The following is a 25,950-nucleotide window of genomic DNA, read 5'->3' on the forward strand; positions in this document are numbered from 1 at the left end:
TAATCATTTTAAGAATGACATAAAAATGGAATCATATAATATGTACACTTCTGGATTGGCATTTCACTCAACATCTGGTATCATGTCTATCCATTATTCATTCCATCATTGCTATGGACTATTCCATCATGGGGTTGTAACACAGTTTACTTAACCATTCATCCATTGAAGGAATTTTCATTCCGCCCCACCCACTTGGTTTTTGACAATCCCAATCTTTTGGTACTGGTTAACATCTAATTTGTGACCTAGTATGTGATCTGTTCTGGAGAAAGTTCCATGTGCACTTGAGAAGAATGTGTATTCAGTTGCGTTTGGATGGAAAGTTCTGTAAATATCTGTGAAAGTGTACATCTGGTCCAGTGTATCATTTAAGGCCCTTGTTTCTTTGGAGATGTTGTGGTTAGAATATCTGTCATTTGCAGAAAGTGCTGTGTTGAAGTCTCCTACTATTAGTGTATTATTATCTAAGTATGTCTTTATTTTGGTTATTAATTGATATACTTGGCAGCTCCCACATTCGGGGCATAAATATCATGATTGTTAGGTCCTCTTGATGGATAGTATGATATAATGTCCCTCTTCATCTCTTACTACAGTCTTTGGGATAAACTTTATCTGATATGAGGATTCCTACCCCTTTCTTTTTGAGGACAATTTGAGTGGTAAACGGTTCTCCAACCTTTCATTTTCAGGCTGTAGGTGTCCTTATGTCTCTTGTAGAAAGCAAATAGATGGGTCTTGCTTTTTTATCCAGTCTGAAACCCTGCGTCTTTTGATGAGATCATTAAGCCCATTCACGTTCAGAGTTACTGTTGAAAGATATGAATTTAGTGTCATCATAATACCTATTCAGTCCCTGTTTTTGTGGATTATTCCTTTGGGCATCCTCTTTCTTCTACAGAGTCCCCCTTAATATTTCTTGCAGAGCTGGTTTGGTGGTCACATATTCTTTCAGTTTCTGCCTATCTTGGAAGCTCTTCATCTCTCCTATTCTGAATGAGAGCCTTGCTGGATAAAGTATTCTTGGCTGCATGTTCTTCTCATAGGACCCTGAACATATCCTGCCAGCCCTTTCTGGCCTGCCAGGTCTCTGTGGAGAGGTCTGATGTTAATCTAATATTTCTCCCCATATAAGCTAGGGATCACTTATCTCTCGCTGCTTTAAGGATTTTCTCTTTATCTTTGGAATTTGCAAGTTTCACTATTAAATGTGAGGTGTTGAATGGTTTTTATTGATTTTGGGGGGATCTCTCTGTCTCCTAGATCTGAATGCCTGTTTCCCTCCCCAAATTAGGGAAGTTCTCAGCTATGATTTGTTCAAATATGCTTTCTGGTCCTCTGTCCCTTTCAGCACCCTCTGGAACTCCAATTAAACATAGATTTTTCCTTCTGAGGCTGTCATTTATTTACCTTAACCTATCCTCATGGTCTTTTCATGGTTTTTCTCTTTTTTCCTCAGCTTCCTTCCTTGCCATCAATTTGTCTTCTATGTCACTCACTCGTTCGTTAGGACCTCCAGTTTGGATTGCCTCTCATTTAATTGATTTTTAATTTCCGCCTGATTAGATCTAAATTCTGCAGTCATGAATTATCTTGAATTCTTTATGCTTTTTTCCAGAGCCACCAGTAGCTTTATAATTGTGCTTCTGAATTGGCTTTCTGACATCGAATTGTAATCCAAGTTCTGTAGCTCTGTGGCAGAGAGTAGTTTCTGATTCTTTCTTTTGTGGTGAGTTCTTCTTGCTAGTCATTTTGCTCAGGGCAGAGTGGCTAAAAACGAGTTGTACTGGAAAAAAGGAAGAAAAAGAAAAAAAACCAAGAGGTGGGTGTCCTCCGGTTCTATGTACTGTAAATCCCTCAACTTCCCCTGGAGGTTTCCAGCGCTGCTCAGCCAAGAACTTGCTCTTCCCCTGTCCTTCCAACTGGTCTTCTGTGGGAGGGGCCTGCTGTGCTGATTCTCAGGTGTGTTCACAGCTCAGTGGGAGCTGTTTACCCTCTGAGGCCCCTGTTCCCTGGTGGCCCCTGCTCCATCCCAGGCCCAGGGTGACACCAGGAGGAACAACCACACTGGCGGCGGCTAGCCTTCCAGCTCTGGAGTCAGCTTCCTTAGTAACTACCGCAGTCTCCCAGTCATCACAGGTCTGGATGCTCCTAGGGATGGGGGGCGCTGATCTGCACAGCTTGGGGGCGCCTAGCAGCAGGAGAGTCCTTGCTGTTCTGTGCCCTCCCCTCCTGTCCCAGGGGGAGCACAGGATCCTGGGCTGTGTCCCCCGGCGCCCTGGGATCCGAGGCCTGTGCTGGTGGAATCGTGCTCCTGGGGATCCGGCTCCTGAAGGCAGCAGGGCGCAGCCCCCTCCGCCTGGAGCCGCCACCTGAGCTTCTCCCGAGGCCCCGCCTGGCTCGCTCCAGCCCTTTACTGCACTCAGCCCACAGTCTGTGCCACGCTCTCCCCCAGGGCGCACCTCCTCTGTTAGTGACCCCGGGAACCTGGAGGCTCCAGTGCTTCTGTGGTTCTGGCCGGTTTCCCTGCTGAGCACCTTTGCTTCCGGGAAGAATCCGGTGCAGATTTTTAAAAGTTCCTGCTTCTCCAGGGTTGGGCTTTCTGTCCTGGAGGCTCTCGCCACCAGCTTTAGCCCGGCTCCTCTCGGTGGCCCTCTCCACTTGATTTAAAAAAAATTTTTTTTTTTTTACCGCCTTCCTACCTTGTTAGAAGTGCAAACTCTTCTCTCTGTAGCGTTCCAGCTGTTCTCTCTCTCTCTCTCTTTAAGATTTATTTATTTATTTATGATAGACATAGAGAGAGAGGCAGAGACACAGGAGGAGGGAGAAGCAGGCTCCCTGCAGGAGCCCGATGTGGGACTGGATCCCAGGACTCTAGGATCGTGCCCTGGGCCAAAGGCAGGCGCTAAACCGCTGAGCCACCCAGGGATCCCCCAGCTGTTCTCTCTTTAAATCTCAGGTCGAATTCGTAGGTTTTCAGGATGATTTTAAAGTTATCTAGGTAAACTGGTGGGGAGAGGTGACTTGGGGACCCTACTCCTCCAGCATCTTGCCCCACCCCTATCACTATACCTATACCTTTTATTCAGTTTTCTCATGAATGATTAGAAGTTTTGTCATGTGTTTTTTTCTGCATAGATTGATATGATTATTAATGATTTTTCAGCCTAAAACATGCTGAGTAACATTGGTAGAGTTTTAAATAGGAAACCAGCCTTGAATCCCTGGAAGACACTCCACTTGACCATGGTTGTAATTCTTTTCATATATTGCTGAATTTTATTTGCTAATACTTTGTTAAGAGGTGTTATATTTGTGAAAGACCTTGGTCTGTAATTTTCCTTTTTCTTGGTACTTTTATCATTTTTCTATCAGAGTAATACTTGAAAAAATGAATTCAAAAACATTCCCTCCTCCTGTATTTTCTGAAAAATATTGTGTATAGTGTTGATTCTTCCTTAAATATATTATAAAGCTCTCTGGAGAAACATCTAGACCTGGAGATTTCTTTTGGGAGGAATTTTTAACTTATGAGGTTAATTTCCTTAACAGTTATAATTATTCAAATGACATATCGGGAGAATTGTGATGGTTTGCGTGTTTTGAGGAAGTGTTCTATTTCATCTAAATTGTCAAATTATGTTTGTAGAATTGTTCGGAGTATTCCTTTATTACCCTTTTGATGGCTGCAGGATCTGTAGTGATTTCCCCTGTATCATTTCTAATATTGCTAATTTATGTTATCTTTTTTCCCCATTCTCTTTCTTACTGTGCTTTTAGCTGGGTATTTTCTAATCAACCTGTCTTCCAGTTTCTGGTCTATTCCTCATTTGTGTCCATGAGTTATACATTGATTTATGAATTATATGTTGATTGTAATTTATGTGCTTTATCAATTCTAACATAAGTATTTGATTCTTCCTATGGACTCCAGTTCTCTGGAAAATATTCTGTCTCTAATATCTAGTTTATATATGGATCTGTTTCTATTATCTGTGCTTTTTCTTGGTTCTGTTTTTTAGTATATCTAGTGATTTTTTAATTGAATGCCAAATATTGTATATGAAAATTATATATACTTTACTTGAGATTATCTGCTCCAGAGGAGATTTAACTCCTGAAAGGCAATGAGATTAAGGGAAGATATAAATCTAAATGAGGATTTAAGTAATTTAATATTGGGTTAAAATTTTTGTAAGAACTCATCTATATCTTACTCACTCTTACTCTTAGGGTATAGCCCTTTAGGAGCCCCACTGAAGGCTTCAGTATTTACCAATGCATTCCATCAATTATAAATCTAAAATGCTTTAAAGGAAAAAAGGATATAGAATGTTTGGCTCAATTCAGTGCATTTCCATTCCTTCTAAGGGTTTATCTCCCAAATGTTGATTGCTTTTTTTAGGTATATAATACCTTCAAAGAGGTGATTTTTTTTAATCCAGCTTTTTTATTTTCACAGAGAAAAATTTTCTGCTTTAAGCAATAAAATCTGTAAGTGGAAGTTACTTATGAATCTAAGATAAGTCAAGAAAATCTATACCAAGTTGCCTGTGTTTTCTCAGTGAAGTAGGAATCCAGATCATAGGCTATGAAATGAGAGAGCTTGGAATTTAATAATAGTGTAGAGTGCATGAGGAGAATAACAAATGTTTGAAATAATCATTATAAGAAAATTGAAAGGGATGAGAACCAAATAAATTATTTGTTTCTTTCCCCAACATAACTTTGTAGATGATCTCTTTTGTGGATAAACTGACCAACATTATTTCCTCATCTTAGGTGACCTACTGAAATACTTAATGGAAAATGAAGATTGTATTCACTTATGCATTGTTGCATTTTCCATTGAGGTGAAGACAAATAAAATAATTCTTACTGCTCTTTTCAACAATCAAGCATATCATTCACCATCTCTGGCCTTGGCAATATTAGACAACATTCTTTTCATGACAGTTGCTGGCTCTAATGCTTCCATAACAATCTTCAATAAACCTCAGCCTTACTCTAAGCCTAAAAAACAAAGTGGAACGTATGTTATTCTTTTTATTAAAATTTGACATTTCTAAAAGATTATGTATTTATTTATTTGAGAGAGTGAGAGTGAGCAAGAGCAGGAGCAAGAGGGAAGGTCATGTGAGAGGGAGAAGCAGACTCCCTACTGAACGCAGCCGGACAGAGGACTAGATCCCAGGATTCCTGAGATCATGATCTGAGCTGAAGGCAGATGCTTAACTGACTGAGCCACCCAGGTGCCCCTAATTTAATATGCACTTAAATTTGATATTTAAGTGCATCTCTCCTACCCTATATGATTACATTTACATGATTAAAAAGTTATTGATAGAAATTTATGTTTTCTGCTGTATTGGTTTCCTGATATATCTACTTTTGTTCCTTCTTCTGTAGATTGTCAGATGGACTCCAGGTGGCCTTAAATCTACATTTTGGCATGACTCTTCTGATCAGTGGCTTTTGTCTCCTGACAGTGACTGAACAAGTCACTAAGGCAAAGCACATCCAATTTTTGAGTGGGGTTTACATCCCTGTGTACTGGCTTTCTGCTCTACTGTGGGATTTCATCATCTTCTTCATTACCTGCTGCTTACTACTGGTAAGTGTTAGATACACTTTCTTGAGACCTCATTTTCCTTCCATATCCCTTGGAAAATTCCTATTTTCTAATTATGTAACTCAAATCATAACTGTATTTGGAGATAAGGCCTTCAAAGAGGTGACTAAGTTAGAATGAAATAGTTAGGGTAGGCCCTAATCCAATCTGACTGCTATCCTTTTTAAGAAGAGGATATTTGAACATACAAAAAGACATAAGTGTTCATGCACATAGTAAAGGTCATCTGAAGACACAGCAAAAGGTGGCCATTTGCAAACCAAAGAGAGAGACCTTAGAAAAACCAACTCTGGGGATCCCTGGGTGGCGCAGCGGTTTAGCGCCTGCCTTTGGCCCACGGCGCAATCCTGGAGACCCGGGATTGAGTCCCACGTCAGGCTCCTGGTGCATGGAGCCTGCTTCTCCCTCTGCCTGTGTCTCTGCCTCTCTCTCTCTCTCTCTCTCTCTCTCTCTGTGACTATCATAAATAAATTTTAAAAATTAGAAAAAAAATAGAAAGAAAAACCAACTCTAAGAGAAGATGGCAGCGGGAGAGGAGGGTGCTAAGCTCATCTGCTCCCAAGAACACAACTAGATAACTATCAAATAATTCGAAGTACTCAAAAAATCAACCTGAAGACTGATAGAACAAACTCCACAACTAAAGGGAGAGCAGAGGCTACATCATAGAAGGTGGAAGTGTGGAGACATGGTGTAGGGGCAGGTCACTGGTACTGTGGATGGGAGGGAGCTATAGTCACAAAGAAGAGTGAGAGAGAGTACAGCACACAGGAATGCACAAGAAGAACATTTCTCCAGTGCCATTGCTGGGAAAACAAGAGGGGGAGGGGTGGATTATTTTTGTGAGTTCTTGCAACCATCCGGGCTTACAGCCTGGAGTTTTAAAAGGTCTGCAGGTTGGGCTAGGATAGAGCTCTGAAGTCACTGCCCTGCTCCTGGAGAGAAGGCAGGCAAACGTGGGAGCACATGAATGGGTGAAAATGGCAGTCTGAAGAATTCTTGGGACACACAAGGGTGACAGTATTTGCTCTTCATGGAGCACCTCCCTGAACACCTCCCTGAGAAGCAACCTTCATGGAGATACCTTTCCAGGGACAAAGGAGGTGGCTGGCATCACTTCCCTCCCCACCTCTTAGGAAAAACACTGAGCCACCTGTGGGAAGCAGTGCAGGGCTGACACACACTGGCTAACTTGCTGACACAAAGTCCCACCCAATGGGCTCTTGTGGGACTGCCCTTCCTTCTCAGTCAAGCTTGCCTCAGTCCAGCATGGTGGGTTTCTCCCCCAGCAGACCAGCACAAACCTCTGCCCATATCACATCTCTAAAGCCTAGAGTTTTAAAGATCAGCAGACTTGACAGGGATAGAGCCTGGAAGACACTACACTGCTCATGGAAAGAAGGCAGGCAAACAATCCAGAGGCAGACAGCATGGGGGGTGATCATTTGCTCTTCTTGAGTAGTTCCTGAGAGGCAGGATTCACAGAGACACCTCTCCTGGAGACAAAGGAGCTGGCTGTCACTATTTCACTCCCCTGCCCCTCATCATATACACACAGCCACCTTCAGGAAGCAGGGCAGAGGTGCCCCCACAGGCTGCCTAACTTGCTTACAACAAGTCCCACGCCCCTGCGCTCTGGTGGGACTGCCCTTCTCAGTCAAGCATGCCTCAGTCTTAGTACAGTGAGCACCTTCCCCAGATGACAGCAGAAACCTCTGACCATACCACAACTCCCAATCAAAGAGTTCTGCTGGGTTTCAGTTCTAGTGGAACTGGTATCAGGTCTCATTTATAAGCAGACTAAAGCACACCTACTTAAAACTCATCACATTCTGACCAAGAACCAAACATTACCCACTGCAGACAAGGAGAGCTTCTGCAGACAACTGGCCTGAAGGATGGTGCACACAAAACACAACAGCAGGGCACACACAGCTCACACCAGAGACGTTGAACACCAGGCTCTGGGCACTACATGATCTCTTCTTCATAAAGCCATTTACTCTCAGGAGCAGGAAACAACAGGCTTTTCTTTTTTTTTTAAAGATTTTATTTATTTATTCATAGACACAGAGAGAAAGGCAGAGACACAGACAGAGGGAGAAGCAGGTTCCATGCAGGGAGCCCGATGTGGGACTCGATCCCAGGTCTCCAGGATCACACCCCAGGCTGCAAGCTGCGCCAAACTGCTGCGCCACCAGGGCTGCCCACAACAGGCTTTTCTAACACAAAGAAGAAGGTAATGATTTAGACAAAATGCCAAGATGGAGGAATTCATCCCAAATGAAACAGGATGAGACCACAGCAAGAAATTGAAGTGAAACAGATGTAAGTAACATGCCTGATGGAGAATTTAAAGCAAAAATCATAAGGATATTTTCTGGGCTTGTAAAAGAATGGAAGACATCAAGGAGACCCTTACCAGGGACGCCCGGATGGCTCAGTGGTTGAGCACCTGCCTTCGGCCCAAGTCGTTATCCTGGAGACCCGGGATCGAGTCCCACGTCGGGCTCCCTGCATGGAGCCTGCTTCTCCCTCTGCCTGTGTCTCTGCCTCTCTCTCTCTCTCGCTCTGTGTCTCTTGTGAATAAATAAAATATTTAAAAAAAGGAGACCCTTACCAAATAGAAGTATTAAAAAAGAATCCAACAGAAATGAAGAATGCAGTAACTGGGATTGGAAACAGGCTTGATGTAATGAACAGTAGGCTAGAAGAAGCAGAGAAATGAATTAGTAATACAGAATATTAAATGAACAAAAAGAAAGAAAGAATTATGGAACATGAAAATAGACTTAGGGAACTCAGTGACTCCATCAAACATTATAACGTTTGTATTATAGGAGTCCCAGAAGAAGAAGAGAAAGAAACGGGGGTAGAAAATTTATGTGACAAAATAATAGCTGAAAATTTCCCTAATCTGGGGAAGGAAACAGACATCCAAATCCAGGAAGCACAGAGAACTCCCATCAAAATCAGCAAAAGCATTCCAATACCAAGATATATTGTAATTAAATTTGCAAAATAGAGTGATAAAGAAAAATCTTAAAAGCAGAAAGACAAAAGAAGTTCTTAACATACAAGGAAAAACACATAAAGCTAGCAAATCTTTCAACAGAATCATGGCAAGCCATAACGAAGTAGCATGATATATTCAACATACTAATGGGGAAAATCTGCAACCAAGAATAGTCTATCCAGTAAGGCTATCATTCAGAATAGAAGGAAAGATAAAAAGTTTCCCAGACAAGCAGAAACTAAAGAAGTTTGTGCCCACTAAACCACCCTGCCAGAAATATTAAAGAGGATGCTTTGAGTGGAAAGAAAAGACCAAAAATGGTGAAGGAAAGAAAGGACCAAAGAAAATCTCCAGAAACAACAGAAAATAATAAAATAGCAAAAAATACATATCTATCAACAATTACTCTGAATGTAAATGGACTAAATGCTCCAATCAAAAGACCCCGAGTGTCAGAATGAATTTTTTTTAAAAAGGGCTATCTATATGCTGCCTACAAGAGACTGGTTTTAGACCTAAAGACACCTACATATTGAAAGTGAAGGGATCTAGAAACATTTTTCATGCAAATAGATGTCAAAAGAAAGCTGGAGTAGCAATACTTATATCTGAAAAACTAGACACTAAACCAAAGACTGTAATGAGATGAAGAAGGTCTCTATCATAGTAAAGGGGACAATCCAACAAGAAGATCTAACACTTGCAAATATTTATGCACCCAATGTTACAGCACCATATTATAAAAAAATTAATAACAAATATAGGGGCACCTCAGTGGCTCAGTTGGTTGGGCATCTGCCTTTGGCTCAGGTCATGATCTCATGATCCCAGAGTCCTGGGGTCAAGCCCCACACCAGACTCCCTGCTCAGCAGGAAGTCTGCTTGTCCCTCTCCCTCTACTCATTCTCTCTCTCTCTCTCTCTCTCTCTCTCAAATAAACAAATAAAAATATTCTTTTTTTTTATTTTTTATTGGTGTTCAGTTTACTAACATACAGAATAACCCCCAGTGCCCGTCACCCATTCACTCCCACCCCCCGCCCTCCTCCCCTTCTACCACCCCTAGTTCGTTTCCCAGAGTTAGCAGTCTTTACGTTCTGTCTCCCTTTCTGATATTTCCCACACATTTCTTCTCCCTTCCCTTATATTCCCTTTCACTATTGTTTATATTCTCCAAATGAATGAGAACATATAATGTTTGTCCTTCTCCGACTGACTTACTTCACTCAGCATAATACCCTCCAGTTCCATCCACGTTGAAGCAAATGGTGGGTATTTGTCATTTCTAATAGCTGAGTAATATTCCATTGTATACATAAACCACATCTTCTTTATCCATTCATCTTTCGTTGGACACCGAGGCTCCTTCCACAGTTTGGCTATCGTGGCCATTGCTGCTATAAACATAGGGGTGCAGGTGTCCCGGCGTTTCACTGCATCTGTATCTTTGGGGTAAATCCCCAATAGTGCAATTGCTGGGTCGTAGGGCAGGTCTATTTTTAACTCTTTGAGGAACCTCCACACAGTTTTCCAGAGTGGCTGCACCAGTTCACATTCCCACCAACAGTGTAAGAGGGTTCCCTTTTCTCCGCATCCCCTCCAACATTTGTTGTTTCCTGCCTTGTTAATTTGCCCCATTCTCACCGGTGTGAGGTGATATCTCATTGTGGTTTTGATTTGTACTTCCCTGATGGCAAGTGATGCAGAGCATTTTCTCATATGCATGTTGGCCATGTCTATGTCTTCCTCTGTGAAATTTCTCTTCATGTCTTTTGCCCATTTCATGATTGGATTGTTTGTTTCTTTGGTGTTGAGTTTAATAAGTTCTTTATAGATCTTGGAAACTAGCCCTTTATCTGATACGTCATTTGCAAATATCTTCTCCCATTCTGTAGGTTGTCTTTTAGTTTTGTTGACTGTATTCTTTGCTGTGCAAAAGCTTCTTATCTTGATGAAGTCCCAATAGTTCATTTTTGCTTTTGTTTCTTTTGCCTTCGTGGATGTATCTTGCAAGAGGTTACTGTGGCCGAGTTCAAAAAGGGTGTAATATTCTTTAAAAAAATATTTACTTGAAACTTTGTTTGCATGTTTATTTATAGATCAATTTTCATAGAAGCTGCATATTCACAGTCTTCTTGTCCAAGAACAGAATATATCATTTATCCAAGTAGGAATTTGACTTTTCTTTGAAATAAGTTTTGATCTGTGGCTTTCAAGGATTTTAAGCATTCAAACACAGGGATTGTTAGATCATATGACTTGTATTTGGGTACTTCACTCTATTTATTCAGTTTAGGTTTACAGTATGCTTATTCAAAAACAAACCAACTATAGGTATTGAATTCAACTAAGATCTACCAGTCTTCTTTTGCTACTGCTATCACAACCAAGGACATCACAATTGCATAAAAATTCTTAGCTTAACTGTGTTATTTGCTTCTTGGTTGTCCTGCTATATAATTATGTAACTGCCCAAAGAGACAACCCTGACATTTGTAGAGAAACTGCATTTACTAATGAGATACTGATTTCTAGAAATTTGCTTTAACAACTACAGATTTATCTCCACCATCATCATTCATTTAATTTAAGTCCCTTTAAGTTTATGCTTCAGTGTCTGTTTTTAAATTTCAATTAGAAAAATATAAGAAGGAAGCCCCAGAGTTCCTTGGGTCAATGTGATGTGAGTAGGGGACCCAGTTCAAAGGTATGATAGATAAGGTATAACCAGAGATAAGAAAAAATCTTTAGAGAAATAGGCTTTCTACAGAAATAACCTATTTTCTGGGAAAGCTGAGAGTTATTAGGATTATTAAGGGAAAGTATACTGACTGTTAATTTAAAAAAATATTCTATCACTGGGTGTTATACACAACTGATAAATTATTGAACATGATATCTGAAACTGATGATATCAGTTTGTACATCAGTTAGATGATATGTACTATATGTTGGCTAATTGAACTTAATTTTTTTAATTTTAATAAAAATAAATAAGCTAAAAACAATTCCAGGTAGAAAAAAATTAAGGGAATTGTGGTGGTTTGCTCATTGGACTGTCCTTTGGTGAAGTAGAGGTAGGAGTATCCTACCTTTATGCTCCTAAGCTGGAGCTTTTTTTAGAGGCTAATTGATTCAATTAATGAATATATCCATGCTAAATAGTGATAGGACTTGCTATCTCCTTCTCTAAACATTCTGGCTTGTATTATTTTTTACTTGCCTTTATCTCTATGCTCTCTGTGTTTCAGGGAGCATTTAAATTCTGCCAATTGGATATTTACATCACAGATTACCATTTTCTGGACACAATGCTGATCTTCATGCTGTATGGCTGGTCTGCCATTCCCCTCATGTATCTGCTGAGCTTCCTGTTTACTAAAAGTACTTCTGCCTACATCAAACTTGTCCTATTCAACTACCTTTCAGGCATTTTCAGTACCCTCATAGATGCCACATTGCAATTTGGTAAGGGTAAGGACTTTACAAAATTTCTCTTTCCCCAGAAAGCAGCAGTAAATAAATAAGTAGGAGTGAACTAAGGATATTAATAGACAATTAAGTTTTAGGTTTTGGGAAAATCCTGTATTTGACATAGGTTCATAACATTTGAGTGCCTGTGATATTCTGGGCGCCTTGTTAGAGCTGGGATCTTCATGCTGAACTGATGGGACTGAACCTGACCTACAAGTCCTTTGACAAGTTTCCTCCACTCTATCCCCACCTCTAGTAACTCCATGGCATGACTTAAATAATTTGTTTTGCAACAGATATGGGGAATTTTAGGAACATTTTTCCTGAGACTCACTTGTCAGACAGAGAGAACACAAAAAAGCAGCTTTCATTTTAGAAGAGCAGTCCTCAGAAAGTTAGAATAAATTCTATCTCAACTATATGAAGCCATTATTTAAAAGTGTTTTCCCTTGATGTTATGGCGGTTTGTAGTGAGATGAAGAGAAGGAAGAATGGAGAGGAACCTTGAGTCCTTGGGAGAGGCTGACAGTTTTGTTCAAGGAAGGCTTTGCAATGTGGCTTTTTTTCCCTAATTAAATGAAAAGTCACAAGATTGTGAGCAACCTAACAAGATTTTCCAGGAAGAAAATCTCTATATGCATCTGATGTCCATATAATTATCTAAGCCAGCTTCCCTCCCTTCCAGGACTGTTTTCTACAGTATTCTTGAATGTGTATTTCCTCATTTTCCTTCTCTGAATTTGAGATTTGGAGAGATAGTTACTAAAATGGCCATTGTAAATGCAGTTGTTAATTCACCCTCCAATGTGCATTTCAGCTGGCCTGAATACTCTCCCACATCCTCCCTTTCTGTTGCATCATAAACACTAGCTCCTGCCTTGTTCCCTTAGCCCTTCACTGGCCACAAAAGAATAGCCTGTAACTTCCTTGGAGAATGAATATTTCACATGTTTAAGAGTTAAGCTTCTGCATAGCAGATGAAAAAACTTGTTAACAGATATACCTTAGCACTCATTCTCTCAAAGGAATACCCAAAGTATGGAAAGCAAATGTTTGTATATTTTTGTACACTTGTTCAAAGAATACTTTGTGTTGTGAGGGAGACTCATTTGAGTCTGTGAGCCCTAATCTAAAATGAAATGATCATTTAGGGGACTAGAGAGTAATAGTTGTTTAAGAGTAAGAATAGGAATAAATTACTGTTTTAGAAAGTTTTTGAAAGACTTTTTTGGGAGGATTATGTTGCAAAGAGTAATGTGGAGTAGGATGAGAACAAAAAGGAAGCCAGTAGATTTGGCAATTAGGAAGTCAAAAGAGACTTTCACTTTTGAGGAGAACAAACATTACGAGTGATACTGTGCCAAAAATAATGAACTGAAAGGAAATTATGGAATTGGCAGAGGCCAACAATTAAATGAAAGCAAGTGTTCTTGAAGGTAAGCAAGCATCAAAGGTAGCTTTGACTTAAGGTTATTGACAGCATCTGTTGACCTTAATTTTCCAGTTAATAAGTTGCAAGGAACTTGGCATCTGTTCAATTAGCCAATATCCTGAATTTTTTAACTTGGATCAACAATTTGTGTCTTTATCAATTTAAAATCTACAATGAATAGAATCACCATGACTTGGACACTTGAAGTTTCGTTTCTTGGCTATCTTTTTGCCCACAGTATCTTCCATGAAGTTTCTGTTTAAGCTAGCCTTTTATCTTCTTTCTAAAAAACTGAATTCATGATAAAAATTCCATAATATCAATTCATAAATTAAGCATATCTCCAGGAACTTAGTCTCTAATAACTGTTCATAGTAAATACATTCTGGAGCTTTAACTATCTCTATAGTAGTTATCTATCAGCTGTTTCCCTTTAAGATTTTTCTCCTCTCAAAGATGTCATAATTTCCCTATCTGTTCTTACTGTTGAATTCTAGGCTATATCTCCAATTTCTCTTTATTTCCTTACTTGATCAATTGGGATTAGAAATGTAAAAAAAAAAAAAAAAAATAGTGGTAGTTTCCTCTCCTTATCAGGTGCCAGGAAGTCTTATCACATGCACACCCACTTCACCAAAGAGACTTTTCAGAACTCCACAATTATCAACACAAAGTATGTCACTGGATGTCAGTTAACAAACTTATTGGGAAATAATTAGTGTTCTTGAATATAATCATCTGTTTTTTAATTCCTGAGCTTTGTTGGATCATCCTTGGGGGATTTATTCTTTTCAGGGTAGTTCATTTCCTATAATAAAATCTAATCTTATCATCTTTTTTAGAAGTTCAACATAGGATCTCCAGAGCCACCAGAGACTTCATACTTAATTCATTACTGTTCTTTCCCAATTACAACCTTGCGAAGTGTATCAATGACTATTTTACTTTCTACCAGATTAAGAAATGGTGCTCTGGAAATAAACCTCCTGTCTACCTAAATTGTAGTACAGAAAGTAAGTATTATTAACCTTAAACATAAAACTGCTAATTTTTCCAGCAAAAAATGGGTAAATTGGGGAATGGCAGAGAACTGCAATACAGAACAAGCAAGTGACAGCAAACCATAGGCAAGTCTCACAAACATTATTTTAGAGAGGAACATTATTTAAGAGGAATTGTTTAAACAAGTCCATCAGAGAGAAACAAGAGTTCAGGGTGATGACTGTTTCTCATTGGCCAAGATGCAGGGGTCATCAATTTCTTATAGGAGACACAATGTACATTTTTGTTACTGTTGTTGGGGTCTGTAATTTTTGATTCTTGCCTTTGAGGATTCTTCTTTTGGATCTATGATTGATACTTCTTGTCACTGACAGAGTGGTAGGGTGTGAGAGTTACCCCTGCTGTCCTCCTGACTCCACTTTAGTGAGGCTTCCCTTTGTTCATTTTAATAGTATCCATGGGGTTCCTAAGCTTAAGAAATTAGTCCTGGGATTAGCACATGAGGTATGTGGGAAGTCAGCCCTTATTCCAAAGGAGAGAGTCAAGACACATGTTCAGTACATAAATCATTTTGTAAGACTGGGAGAAAAACTTTGTAAATATAATAAAACCTCAAAAGCAAAGCTAAGGTAAGTTTAGAGTAGCTGTCAGATATAAGAGCTACTAACAATCAACCACATAGTATGTAATTACATTATTTGAAATCTTCATAACCTCAAGTTCTCAGTTTTTATACTCCTGTCGAGGAAGATGACTTACACCAAACGTTTATGGTGTAGAACTGGGATTCACAGCTTGTGTTCCCTCATTGCAAAATGCATTTCATCTTTGGAAAAGAACCTCCAGGGGAAGTATTTGTATTACATTTACTTTTGTTACCTCCCACCACCTCCACTACTGGTAATCACTCATACTCATCCACCCAAAATTTATTTGAAGGAATGGATGACATCCATTCTCCAGTATCTAATACAGTATCTGCATATAGAGGAACTCAACTGCTAAATAAATAAATAAATAAATAAATAAATGTAGTGATTTGAATGATAAAGTGCTGTACAACAGAAAAAAGAGCCAGAAAAGAAGTAAAGAGAAAGACAAACAGTACTGAAGTTTGTTGAAAGGGTAAACATTCATTTTAACTTTAGAAATCCCCATGGTGGTATTGTATCATTTATTAGCTAATTTTGAAAATATCTTATCTTGGTGAGAGTGGGCAGAGTGAGAAGGAATACTTAGTAAGCCAGATATTACCTAGAAGAGTAGTCAATGGCCTCAAAGGGAAGCTCAGTGTTCAGAACTATAAACTGTATGACAATAAACTTTAGGAGATGAGGTGAGGTGGAAAAAAATGGAAGAGAAATATTTCTGGTAAAATCTAGTGACATGGAAATCAGGTATTATCAAGTCTCCATAGAAGCAAGGACTATTTTGCACAGCAATGTAGAAGGGTTCCAGTTCCTCCATATCTTCTCCAACAATTGTTATTTTCCATTTTTTAAAAGTATATAGCCTTTCTAGTAAGTATGAAGTTATATCACATTGTTGTTTCAATTTGCATTTCTCTACTGTTACCAGTGATGTTGAGCATCTTTTCATGTACCCATTGTTCATTTGTATACCTTCTTCATAGAAATGTCTATTCAAGTACTTTGCCCATTTGAAATTGGGTTATTTGTCTTTATGTGTTCTGGAAAACAGACCCTTCTTTGATATATGGCTTGTAAATATTTTCTCCCAGGGCTGTATTCTCACTTTCTTACTTGTGTCCTTTGATACACAGTAGTGTTTCATTTTGATGAAGTCCAGCTTACCCATTGTTTCTTTGGTTGTTTGTACAGCTTAGGTGTCAAAGAAAAATCATTGCTTAATCAGAGGTCAAAGAGATTTACCCAATGTTTCCCCCTAGAGATTTATTGTCATAGCCTTTATATTTAGATTGTTGATTCTCTTGTAAGTTGATTTCTGTATATGGTGTGAGACGGGGTTCTAGTTTGATTCTTTTTTTTTTTTTAATTTTATTTATTTATTTATGATAGTCAGAGAGAGAGAGAGAGAGAGAGAGAGGCAGAGACACAGGCAGAGGGAGAAGCAGGCTCCATGCACCGGGAGCCCGATGTGGGATTCGATCCCGGGTCTCCAGAATCGCGCCCTGGGCCAAAGGCAGGCGCCAAACCGCTGCGCCACCCAGGGATCCTAGTTTGATTCTTTTGTGTATGGATATCCAGTTATTCCAGCACCATTTGTTCAAAAGACTACTCCAGACTACTCCATTTCCCCACTTAATTAACTTAGCACTCTTGTTGAAACAGGTTAACCTCAGAAGTATGGGTTTATTTCTGAACTCTCACTTGTATTTAATTGATCTGTATGTCCTTGTTTCAGTACCACCCCCATCTTGATTACTTTAGCTTTGGTGGTAAGTTTTGAAATTGGAACTTGGCTATGTCTTGACATTTATTTTACAATTCTGTATATATTTAGGGATTACCTTTTCTTTAACACACACACACACAAAACAAATCTAGTAGGAATTTTACTGACATTGCTTTAATTCTGTAAAAATTTTTTTGAAAGATTTAATATCTTTACAATTTTGTTTTTACACTCTGTGGCTTGGTATATGCCTTTGCTTATTGAGTTCTAGCCATCCATCTATTTACTTAGGACTTCTTCATTTTTATTTAATACTAATTGGTAGTTATTGGTTTACAAGTATTACAGATATGTTACTAACTTTATTCCTACATATTTTTTGATGCTATTATAAATAGTATCACTTTTTGAAGTGTCATTTTTTTGTTTCTTGCTGATACAAAGAAAGTTGAAAGAGATCGTTTTGTATACTGAACTTGCTAAATTATTTATTTTATTAACTTTAATAATTTGTGAGTAGATGATTTCTTATTTTCAATAGGTACATTTTAAGCAGGCTGCCAATAAGGACACTACATACTGCTTTGTCAGGACAAATAGTTTGGATTTAATCAAAGTGGTGATAGCAGACATCTAGTTTCATTCCAGCTTCAGAGAAAACATCTTCACTGAAACTATGTGCCCTATTTCACACAGCTTTTATGAGCCAGAACTGAGATTCAAAGGGATCTTAGTTTCCTGGATTAAGGGAGTTTCTCTGCCACCATCCTGTGTTTAGTAAACTTTTTTTTTTAATCATAAATAACTGTTCAGTTTTACTTACGCTCCTGTTCAGATGGGCAAATGATTTTTCTTCTTTGTTTTACTGAATTACATATTCTGTCAAATTACATAAGCTTATTTTGCATAAAAAATTAAATAATAAACTGAATGTTCATGGAGATTATTGATCATGTTTCCTTAATAAAGATAAAACTATTTGGGTGTCCTCTTTAATAATTTGGGGAGAGGAACTGATAGAGTTTTGTAGAATCATTTCATTCTACCTAAATTTTCAAAATCATTGGCATAAATTCGTTTATGATATCTTCTGGTATTTTTAAAATCTATGAATTCTATCGAACTTAGCATTTTCATTTATAATATTCTGAATTTTTTCCACTTATATTTTTTTCTTGATAAATCTTACCAAAGGCTTATCAATCATATTAGTCTTTTCAAAAAACAAGCTTTCACGTTTATTGATTCTTCATATCACGTTTGTTTCTTAAATTATTAATCTCTCGGGTTTTAAAATTTTTCTTCCACATTTTCCATTTTGAACAACTAATTTTCTAACATCATAAGATGGGTTCTTAAATCATTTATTGTTATCCTGTCTTCTTTTCATTATTAGGATGGATTTCAGTGGTGTTTGGAAAGTTTGTATTTTCCTTGGTTAGATTCTCTGAATTCTTGCATCTGATCTCTCATCACTTTTGTAAAATTCTCATCTTGGGAAGGCACCACTTCTGAGAAGAACAACTTAGAAGACAGAATTATCCCTTGGAAGGTTAATGATATGTAAAAAGAAGGAAAATATAGCAATAATGAATGGTACTATAAAACAAAAAGTTATCAGGGAATCAGAAAACTGTACCCACATTACTACCACATCACTACCACCAGCAGCAGAAGGACATTTATTAAAGGAATTGTTTCACTCTGCCAATAGAAATCCTTTCATAAGCTAAGCAACCAAGTAATCAACCCAAACTCATCATCACCACTGCATAAAATTATTGTTTTGATGGTTCATGAAAATTCACAGGGATAGCCAACATTCATACAAAGCTAGCATGTCAAGAAAACAAAAATAAAAATAGCAAAAACAAAAAATAATCTTTTAAAAACCATAGAGTAAAAAAATAAAAATAAAAAAATTAAAAATTAAAAAAATTAAAAATAAAAACCATAGAGTTAACTTAATTAGAAATCAACCAAGTGATCAAGGTCAATATTAACAGTGATAAATCACACTGGTAGTGTGTACCTTTTGTTGTTGTTGTTGTTTTTGAAATAAAAATCTTACTTTATCTCTGTGATCTTCTCAAAACCCATAATCCCAGTCTAATCATAAAGAAGAAAAAAGAGGAAAGCATGAGACATATCCCAGTTGAGCGAAGTCCTACAAAATACCTGACCAGTACTCCTCAAAACTGTCAATGTTATAAAAGATAAGGAAAATCTGAGAAACTGTCACAGTTAAGAGGTACTTCAGGAAATGCAACCACAACATATAATATAGGATTCTAGACTGGTTCACAGAACAAACAAAAAAGAACATTACATTTTTAAAAAGGAAACCTGAATAAATCAGGGACTTTAATTAATGGTAATATTTGATATTTGTTAATGATAATATTTATTGGGGCACCTGGGTGGCTCAGTGGTTAAGCATCTGCTTTTGGCTCAGGTCATGATCTCGGGGTCCTGGGATTAAGTCCCTCATCAGGCTCCTCACCCCACCCTACCCACCTCCCCACAGAGAGCCTGCTTCTCCCTCTGCTTATCTCTCTCTCTCTCTCTCTCTCTCTCTGTCTCTCATGAATAAATAAATAAAATATTTTTTAAAAAGATAATATGTATTCATTATTATAACATGTGCCATACCAATGTATGCTGTTAATAATTAAGGAGCACATGCAGAATATTTGGAATTCTCTATAGTGTCTGTAATTTTTCTGTAAATTTAAAACCATGCAAAAGATAAATTTTTAAAAGGAAGAAAAGTATATAATTATCTTATAACAAAATTCTATACTTTTTCACTCAACTTCTGAAGAAAGTTCAAGAAGTATCACTAATGGTCATTTTTACCTTTTAAAAGCAAAGTGTTATCTTTTGCAAGAGTATTTGCACTTTAATATTTTCTTCTAATTATAAATTTAAGATTTCACACTTCTAAAAGGATTTGGGGCAGATTTTTCATAACATGCAATAGTTAATAGCCATATCAATAAATATATTAATATTAATATGCTTACTTGATTACTATATATTATAATCATGAAATTAGCCTTCAAAATTCATTGTTGAAATGATATTTGTGTAGTAGGATAATCACTTTTCACACTTCAAATAGTTTACTTTTCTCAATTTAGCCTAATACTTCATTCCCCCCTTTATTTCTTATTTATTGCTTTCTTAGGCCTTGTTCATGGTGTCAGTGTTCTGTATTAAGATCTCTCTCTTTCTCTCTCTCTTAATCTCCTTCTCTTTCTCTCACTCTGCCATTCTCAGATATTGCAAAGAATGTTTATTCTTTGGAAGAGAAAATGATTGGAAAGTACCTGATTATAATGAGTATCATAGGCTTTATTTACCTTCTCTTCCTTTTCTTTTTGGACACTACCTTGTGGAAGCTAAGAACATTTTTCAATCAATATGTTTACTTTGGTATCTATAAGACATTCAAGAAGGTGAGTAATTAAGCATGAGCCTTAAGATTTTATTATCAATTATACTCATTCTGAGAACCTAATGCACATCTACTTCTAAAAAAAAAACCTGTTTGTATTCTAGTTTCTATTATCATTGCTATTTATGATTATTTTATAATTTAGACAAAGTGTAAATCAGAAATAAAAATGTCATGACTTATCAATAAAAATTCTAATACTAGATGCAAAAAAAAAAAAGGATAATTCCAAACAAAATCTTTTTAAGAAGGTGGGAAGGGTAAAGGGTGGTACCTGGGTGGCTCTTGCTCCTCCCCTCACTTGCTCGCTTTCACTCACACTCTCTCTCAAGTAAATAACTAAATAAAATCTCAAAAAAGTAAAAATAAAAAACTCCAAGCAAATGGAACATTAAGCCTGAAAAGCATTTATCTATATATGACTATCTTAGGTACTGGTAGAAGAAAAATCTAGGGTTCACAGAAATATCATATATATATATATGATTTTAAAAGATTTATTTATTTATTTTAGAAAGAGAAAGAATGAGGTGGGGAGGGAGCAGAGGAAGAGTGAAGCACACTCCCTGCTGAGTGCAGAGCATGGAGCCTGACATGGGCCTGGCTCAATCCCAGGACCTTGAGATCATGACCTGAGCTGAAACTGTTGGCTGCTCAACTAAGTGAGCCACCCAGGTGCCCCAGAGATATATTTTTTAAAATAAAATTTATCGAGTTTAATTTACCTTCAATAAACTGCATTTGTTTTTATTGATTATTTCAAGGAACCAAATTTTGTGTTTACTAATTTCATTTCTTGTTGACTGTTCTCTCTTTCACTGATATTTTTGGTCTTTATTTAAAATTTGTTCTTCCTGCTACTTGCTTTTGGGTTACTTTCCTCCTAGTTTCTTTATGGAAAGACTGAAACTACAGGTTTTAGGTCTTTCTTCTTTAATAATATAAACATTGAAAGCAAAATACTTCCCTGTGAATAGTTCTCTAGCTGTACCCTGAAAAAAATTTGATGTCTTATATTTTCACTATTATTCAAATGTTTAAGAATTTTTAAAATTTCCTATATGATTTCTTTTTTTGATGTATGGATTACTTAAAAGTCCATAAATAAATTTCAAAATATTTGGCAAGTTTCTAGATATATTAATAGTTATTGATTTCTAGTTTAATTCCTTTGTGATAAAAAAACATACTCTATAGTAAATCCTTTTAAATTAATTGATAATTGCTATATGGCTCAGCATATGATCAATCTTGGTGATGTGTTTATGTGAAATAAATGTGTATTTTGCATGTTAGTTGTAATTTTCTATAAATATCAATTAGGTTATGATGGTTGATTGGATTGTTTATATTACCTAGTTTCTAACTGATATTTTTGTTAGATTTATCTTTCAATTGCTGAGAAAAGAGTGTAAAATCTCCAATCCTGGTTGTAGGTTTATTTCTCCCTTTAATTCTGTCATATTTTAAAAATACATTTTGAATATCACTAAGCTAATAAATATTATTACATGTCTTTCTGATTAATTGAATCAGAGTATTGCTGGTAATGACATATATCTCTGCTAATATTCTTTGTCTTAAAGTCTATTTCCTGTGAAATTAATGTGGCACCTTCACTCTTATATGTACTATTTCATGGTATGTCATTTCACATACATTTATTTTCAAAATTCTGTCTTTACATTTAAAGTGGCTTGCTGTAAACAGCATGTGATTGGGTCCTAACTTTTTGTCTATTCTAATAATCTCTGACTTTTCAATTTGAGCAGTTAGTCCTTCATTAATAAATTTGTATTTCTATCGACCACATATATTATTTGTCTTCTGTTTGCCCCTTCAGGTTTTTGTCTCACTGCTTTCCCATTTCTGCCTTAATTTGGATTAATTGAATATATTTGGAATTCTATTTCATTTTTTAAAAGATTTTATTCATTTATTTGAGAGGAAGAGAGAGAGAAAAAAAGCAAGATGAATGAGCGGGAAAAGCAGAGGGAGAAGCAGACTCCCTGCTGAGCAGGAGCCTGACTGGGTCTTGATCCCAGGACCCTGGAATCTTGACCTGAGCCCAAGGCAGAAGCCTATGAGTTGAGCCACCCAGGCACCTCTGGAACTCTATTTTAATTTTTCAATTTACTCTAGCTTTACTTCTATATTTATCTTTAGTGGTTGATGCAGGGTTTACAAAATATATAGTTAATTTTTCATAGTCTATTTCATATTGTGAAATGTAGTAATTGTGAAAGCATAAATGTCCATTTCTATCCCTCACTGTTTTTAATGCTATAGTTGGTGTATGTCTTACATCTCTATATGTCATTATGTTATTAACCATGAAAAATAGTACTATATTTTGCTTTAGTACATTATGCATTTCAAAGTAACCAATAGGGAAAATGATTTTATACTTACCTAGTATTTAGCATCTCTGTTGCTATTCATTCTTTCCTGAACATATGAGTTTCCCTCTGTTATGATTTTCCTTTACACTGAAAACTTATTTAACAATTTATTTTAGTTAGAGAAGGACTATGTTAGTCTTCTTTTATCTGAAAATATCTTTATTTATCTTCATTCTTGGAGTGTACTTTGCTTTCTTTAGAAGCCTAGGTTGATAGTTGGGTTTTTTCTTGGCACTCTACCATGTCGTTTGGTTATCTTCTGGCTTCTTTTAATTCAAATGAAAAGACACCAATCACTCAAATTGTTTTCTCTTGTGTGTATTGCATTGCTTTTTTGTTTTGTTTTGTTTTTGGCTGTTTTTAAAAGTTTATCATTATCTTTGGTTTCCATCAGTTTGACTGTGATCTACCAAGGCATGATGCCAATTTGGCTAAGCCAGAACCTTATTTGCTGGAATCCCCTTCCCTGTATTATCCCAGTTTAGAGTTGGTAAGGAAAGAAGTCCACATGAGATTTGGAAGGCAGAATTGAAGCAGACTTCTTATACTCAGTCTTAAAGCAGCACAACTTTCTCCTTAACTTCTCCACTCCAAACTGCATTAGCATCCAACATAAATCAAGATACAATTGTTTACTTAGGCTAGGTCAGGGAATGGCAGTGTCATCTCCCATAATTTTATTCTTTTTTTTCCAAGTACTTGTTCATTTTATTGCTGTTTAATAAAGTGATGAATATCTAGCAATTCATTTTACTGCATTTTCCTGTACATATGTTTGTACATATTTATTTTTATTGTTTTTAATTTTAATCCCAGTATAGTTAAATACAGTGTTATATTAGTTTCAGGTATACAATATAGTGACTCAAATATTCCATGCCTCACTCAGTGCTCATCATGATAAGTTTACTCTTAATTGCCTTCACTTATTTTTCTCATTCCCCCCACCCACCTCCTTTCTGGTAAGCACCAGTTTTTTCTCTATAGTTAAGAGAAAGTTTCTTGGTTTGTCTTTTTCTCTTTTTTTGTTTTGTTTCTCAAATTCCACATATAAGTGAAATCATATGGTATTTATCTTTCTCTGACTTAGTATACTTAGCATTATTCTCTCTAGCTCCATCCATATTGTTGCAAATGGCAAGATTCCATTTTTTATGGTTGAATAATGTTCCATTGGCTGACTAGTTCAGATGGACTGTCTGTATAGTTATGGATGGATTTGCTTTTTCATATTTGTTGACACTTCCTCCATGGCCCATTTATCACCAGCATCCTGTTTCCTCCTTTGTTGAAGATTCATTGACCATGTAACTGTGGGTTTATTTTGGGGTTTTCTATTTTGTTCTGTCAATCTATGTGTCTGTTTTTGTGCCAGTACCATATCGTTTTAATTAGTCAAGCTTTGTAATGTAACATGAAGTCTGTAACTGTGATATCCAGTTTTGTTTTATTTTGAAGATTGTTTTGACTACTCAGGGTCTTTGTGGTACTGTACAAATATTTGGATTATTCTAGTTCTGTGAAAAAATTTGTTGTTATTTGATAGGAATTACAGTAAGCATCATAGATTGCTCTGGGTACTATAGACAGTTTAACAATATTTGTTCTTCCAAATAATGGGCATGGAATGTCTTTTCAATTTTTTGTGTCATCTTTAATTTTTTCATCAATGTTTTACAGTATTCCAAGTACAGGTCTCCCATGATTGAATTCTTATAACATTTATAGTTCTTATAGTTGCAAGTAAATAGCATGGATGTTTTTGCCTCAATTTCTGTTTATGAATAAAGATTATATTTTATGGGATGCCTGAGTGGCTTAGCGGTTGAGTGCCTACCTTTTTTTCCCTGACTGTATGGCAGTATGTTTTTTTTTCCCTCCTTTGCCCATAAGTTTTTGTAACTTCACCAACATATATCATATTATGTATTTCAATATTCTTTTTCTCTGGGACATGATTTCTTTCATTTCAAAGTTAGTCATCTAAGTTTTACCATCTTTGAATTTTGACAAATATTTACAGTTGTGAAACCATTACAGTCTCACCATAATCGAAATATACAATATTTCTGTCATATCAGGAATTTTCCTTTGCAAGGAGCTCTCTTAGTCTTCTGAGGTTCAGAGTATCTATGGTAATGTCCCATTATTCATTCTTCACATTGGTAATTTTTTTATTGATCAGTTAAGCTAAAATTTATTGAATTTTATAGATATTTTAAATAACCCACTTTTGGGTTCATTGATTTTTTTCCTTCTATTATTTCTATTTCCAATATCACTGTATTAGCTCATGCCATTATTATCTCTTTCTGCTTATTAGAGATTTACTTGTATTATTTTATTTACTTATTTTTATTTTATTTTTATTTCTGTTTTTTTTCTAGTAGAAGTTGGATCAATGAGACTTTTTCCTTTTCAAGACTATTCTTTTTAATATAAATATTTGATGATATAAATATCTCCCTATCACTGCTTTAGGTGCATCTCATAAATTTTGACATACCATGTTTTCATTCTCTTCAAAACATTTCCTAATATCTTTTGTGATTCCTTTCTTGGTGCATGAGTTATTTATAAAGTGTGTTGTTTAATTTCTAACTATTTCAATATTTTACAGATATTTGTTGCTGGAGTACATATTCTTCTGTCTTCATAAATTTATGAAAACTTGTTTCATGGCCCAGAACATGCCCTATCTTGGCAAATGTTCCTTTACTTGAAAGAATGCATATTCTGCTCCTATTGTATGCAGTGTTTTTTAACTGTGAACTAGATAAAGTTGTTTAATAATGTTGTTCAACTTTTCTACATTTTACTGTTTCTTTTTTCATTAACCTGTTGTGCCAGTTTTCAAGAGATTAGCGTTAAAGACTCTAAGGATGGATGGCAGTGAATTTGTCTATTTCTCCTCTTTTTCTTTTTTCTTTTTTTTTGGGGGGGGGTTGGGCCTTCTCTGTTTAGAGTCTAAATTTTAGGTGCACCTGCACTTAATATTTTTATGTCCTTTTGATTAATTGACCCTTTATCATTATGTAACTGCCTTTTCAAAAATTTCTGTTGATATTCCTTGTTCCGTAATATACTTTGTCTGATATTACTCTGCCAATTTTTTCATATAATTTGCATGATGTATGTTTTTTGTCATTTGACC

The 25,950-nt window shown here is 36.5% G+C and overlaps 1 protein-coding gene across 1 annotated transcript in view; it reads left to right on the plus strand.

Annotated features, from left to right (window-relative positions):
* LOC144319219 (phospholipid-transporting ATPase ABCA3-like) overlaps positions 1-25,950 on the plus strand; it is a 134,911-nt gene that overhangs the window by 87,413 nt on the left and 21,548 nt on the right. Inside the window, exons 19-23 of the mRNA XM_077907074.1 lie at positions 4,786-5,035; positions 5,413-5,617; positions 11,902-12,124; positions 14,399-14,569; positions 20,217-20,395. Coding sequence (XP_077763200.1) covers positions 4,786-5,035; positions 5,413-5,617; positions 11,902-12,124; positions 14,399-14,569; positions 20,217-20,395 — 1,028 coding nt within the window. The remainder of the gene's footprint in view (positions 1-4,785; positions 5,036-5,412; positions 5,618-11,901; positions 12,125-14,398; positions 14,570-20,216; positions 20,396-25,950) is intronic.

The sequence above is a fragment of the Canis aureus genome, chromosome 8, assembly GCF_053574225.1.
Source record: "Canis aureus isolate CA01 chromosome 8, VMU_Caureus_v.1.0, whole genome shotgun sequence".
Classification (NCBI taxonomy): domain Eukaryota; kingdom Metazoa; phylum Chordata; class Mammalia; order Carnivora; family Canidae; genus Canis; species Canis aureus.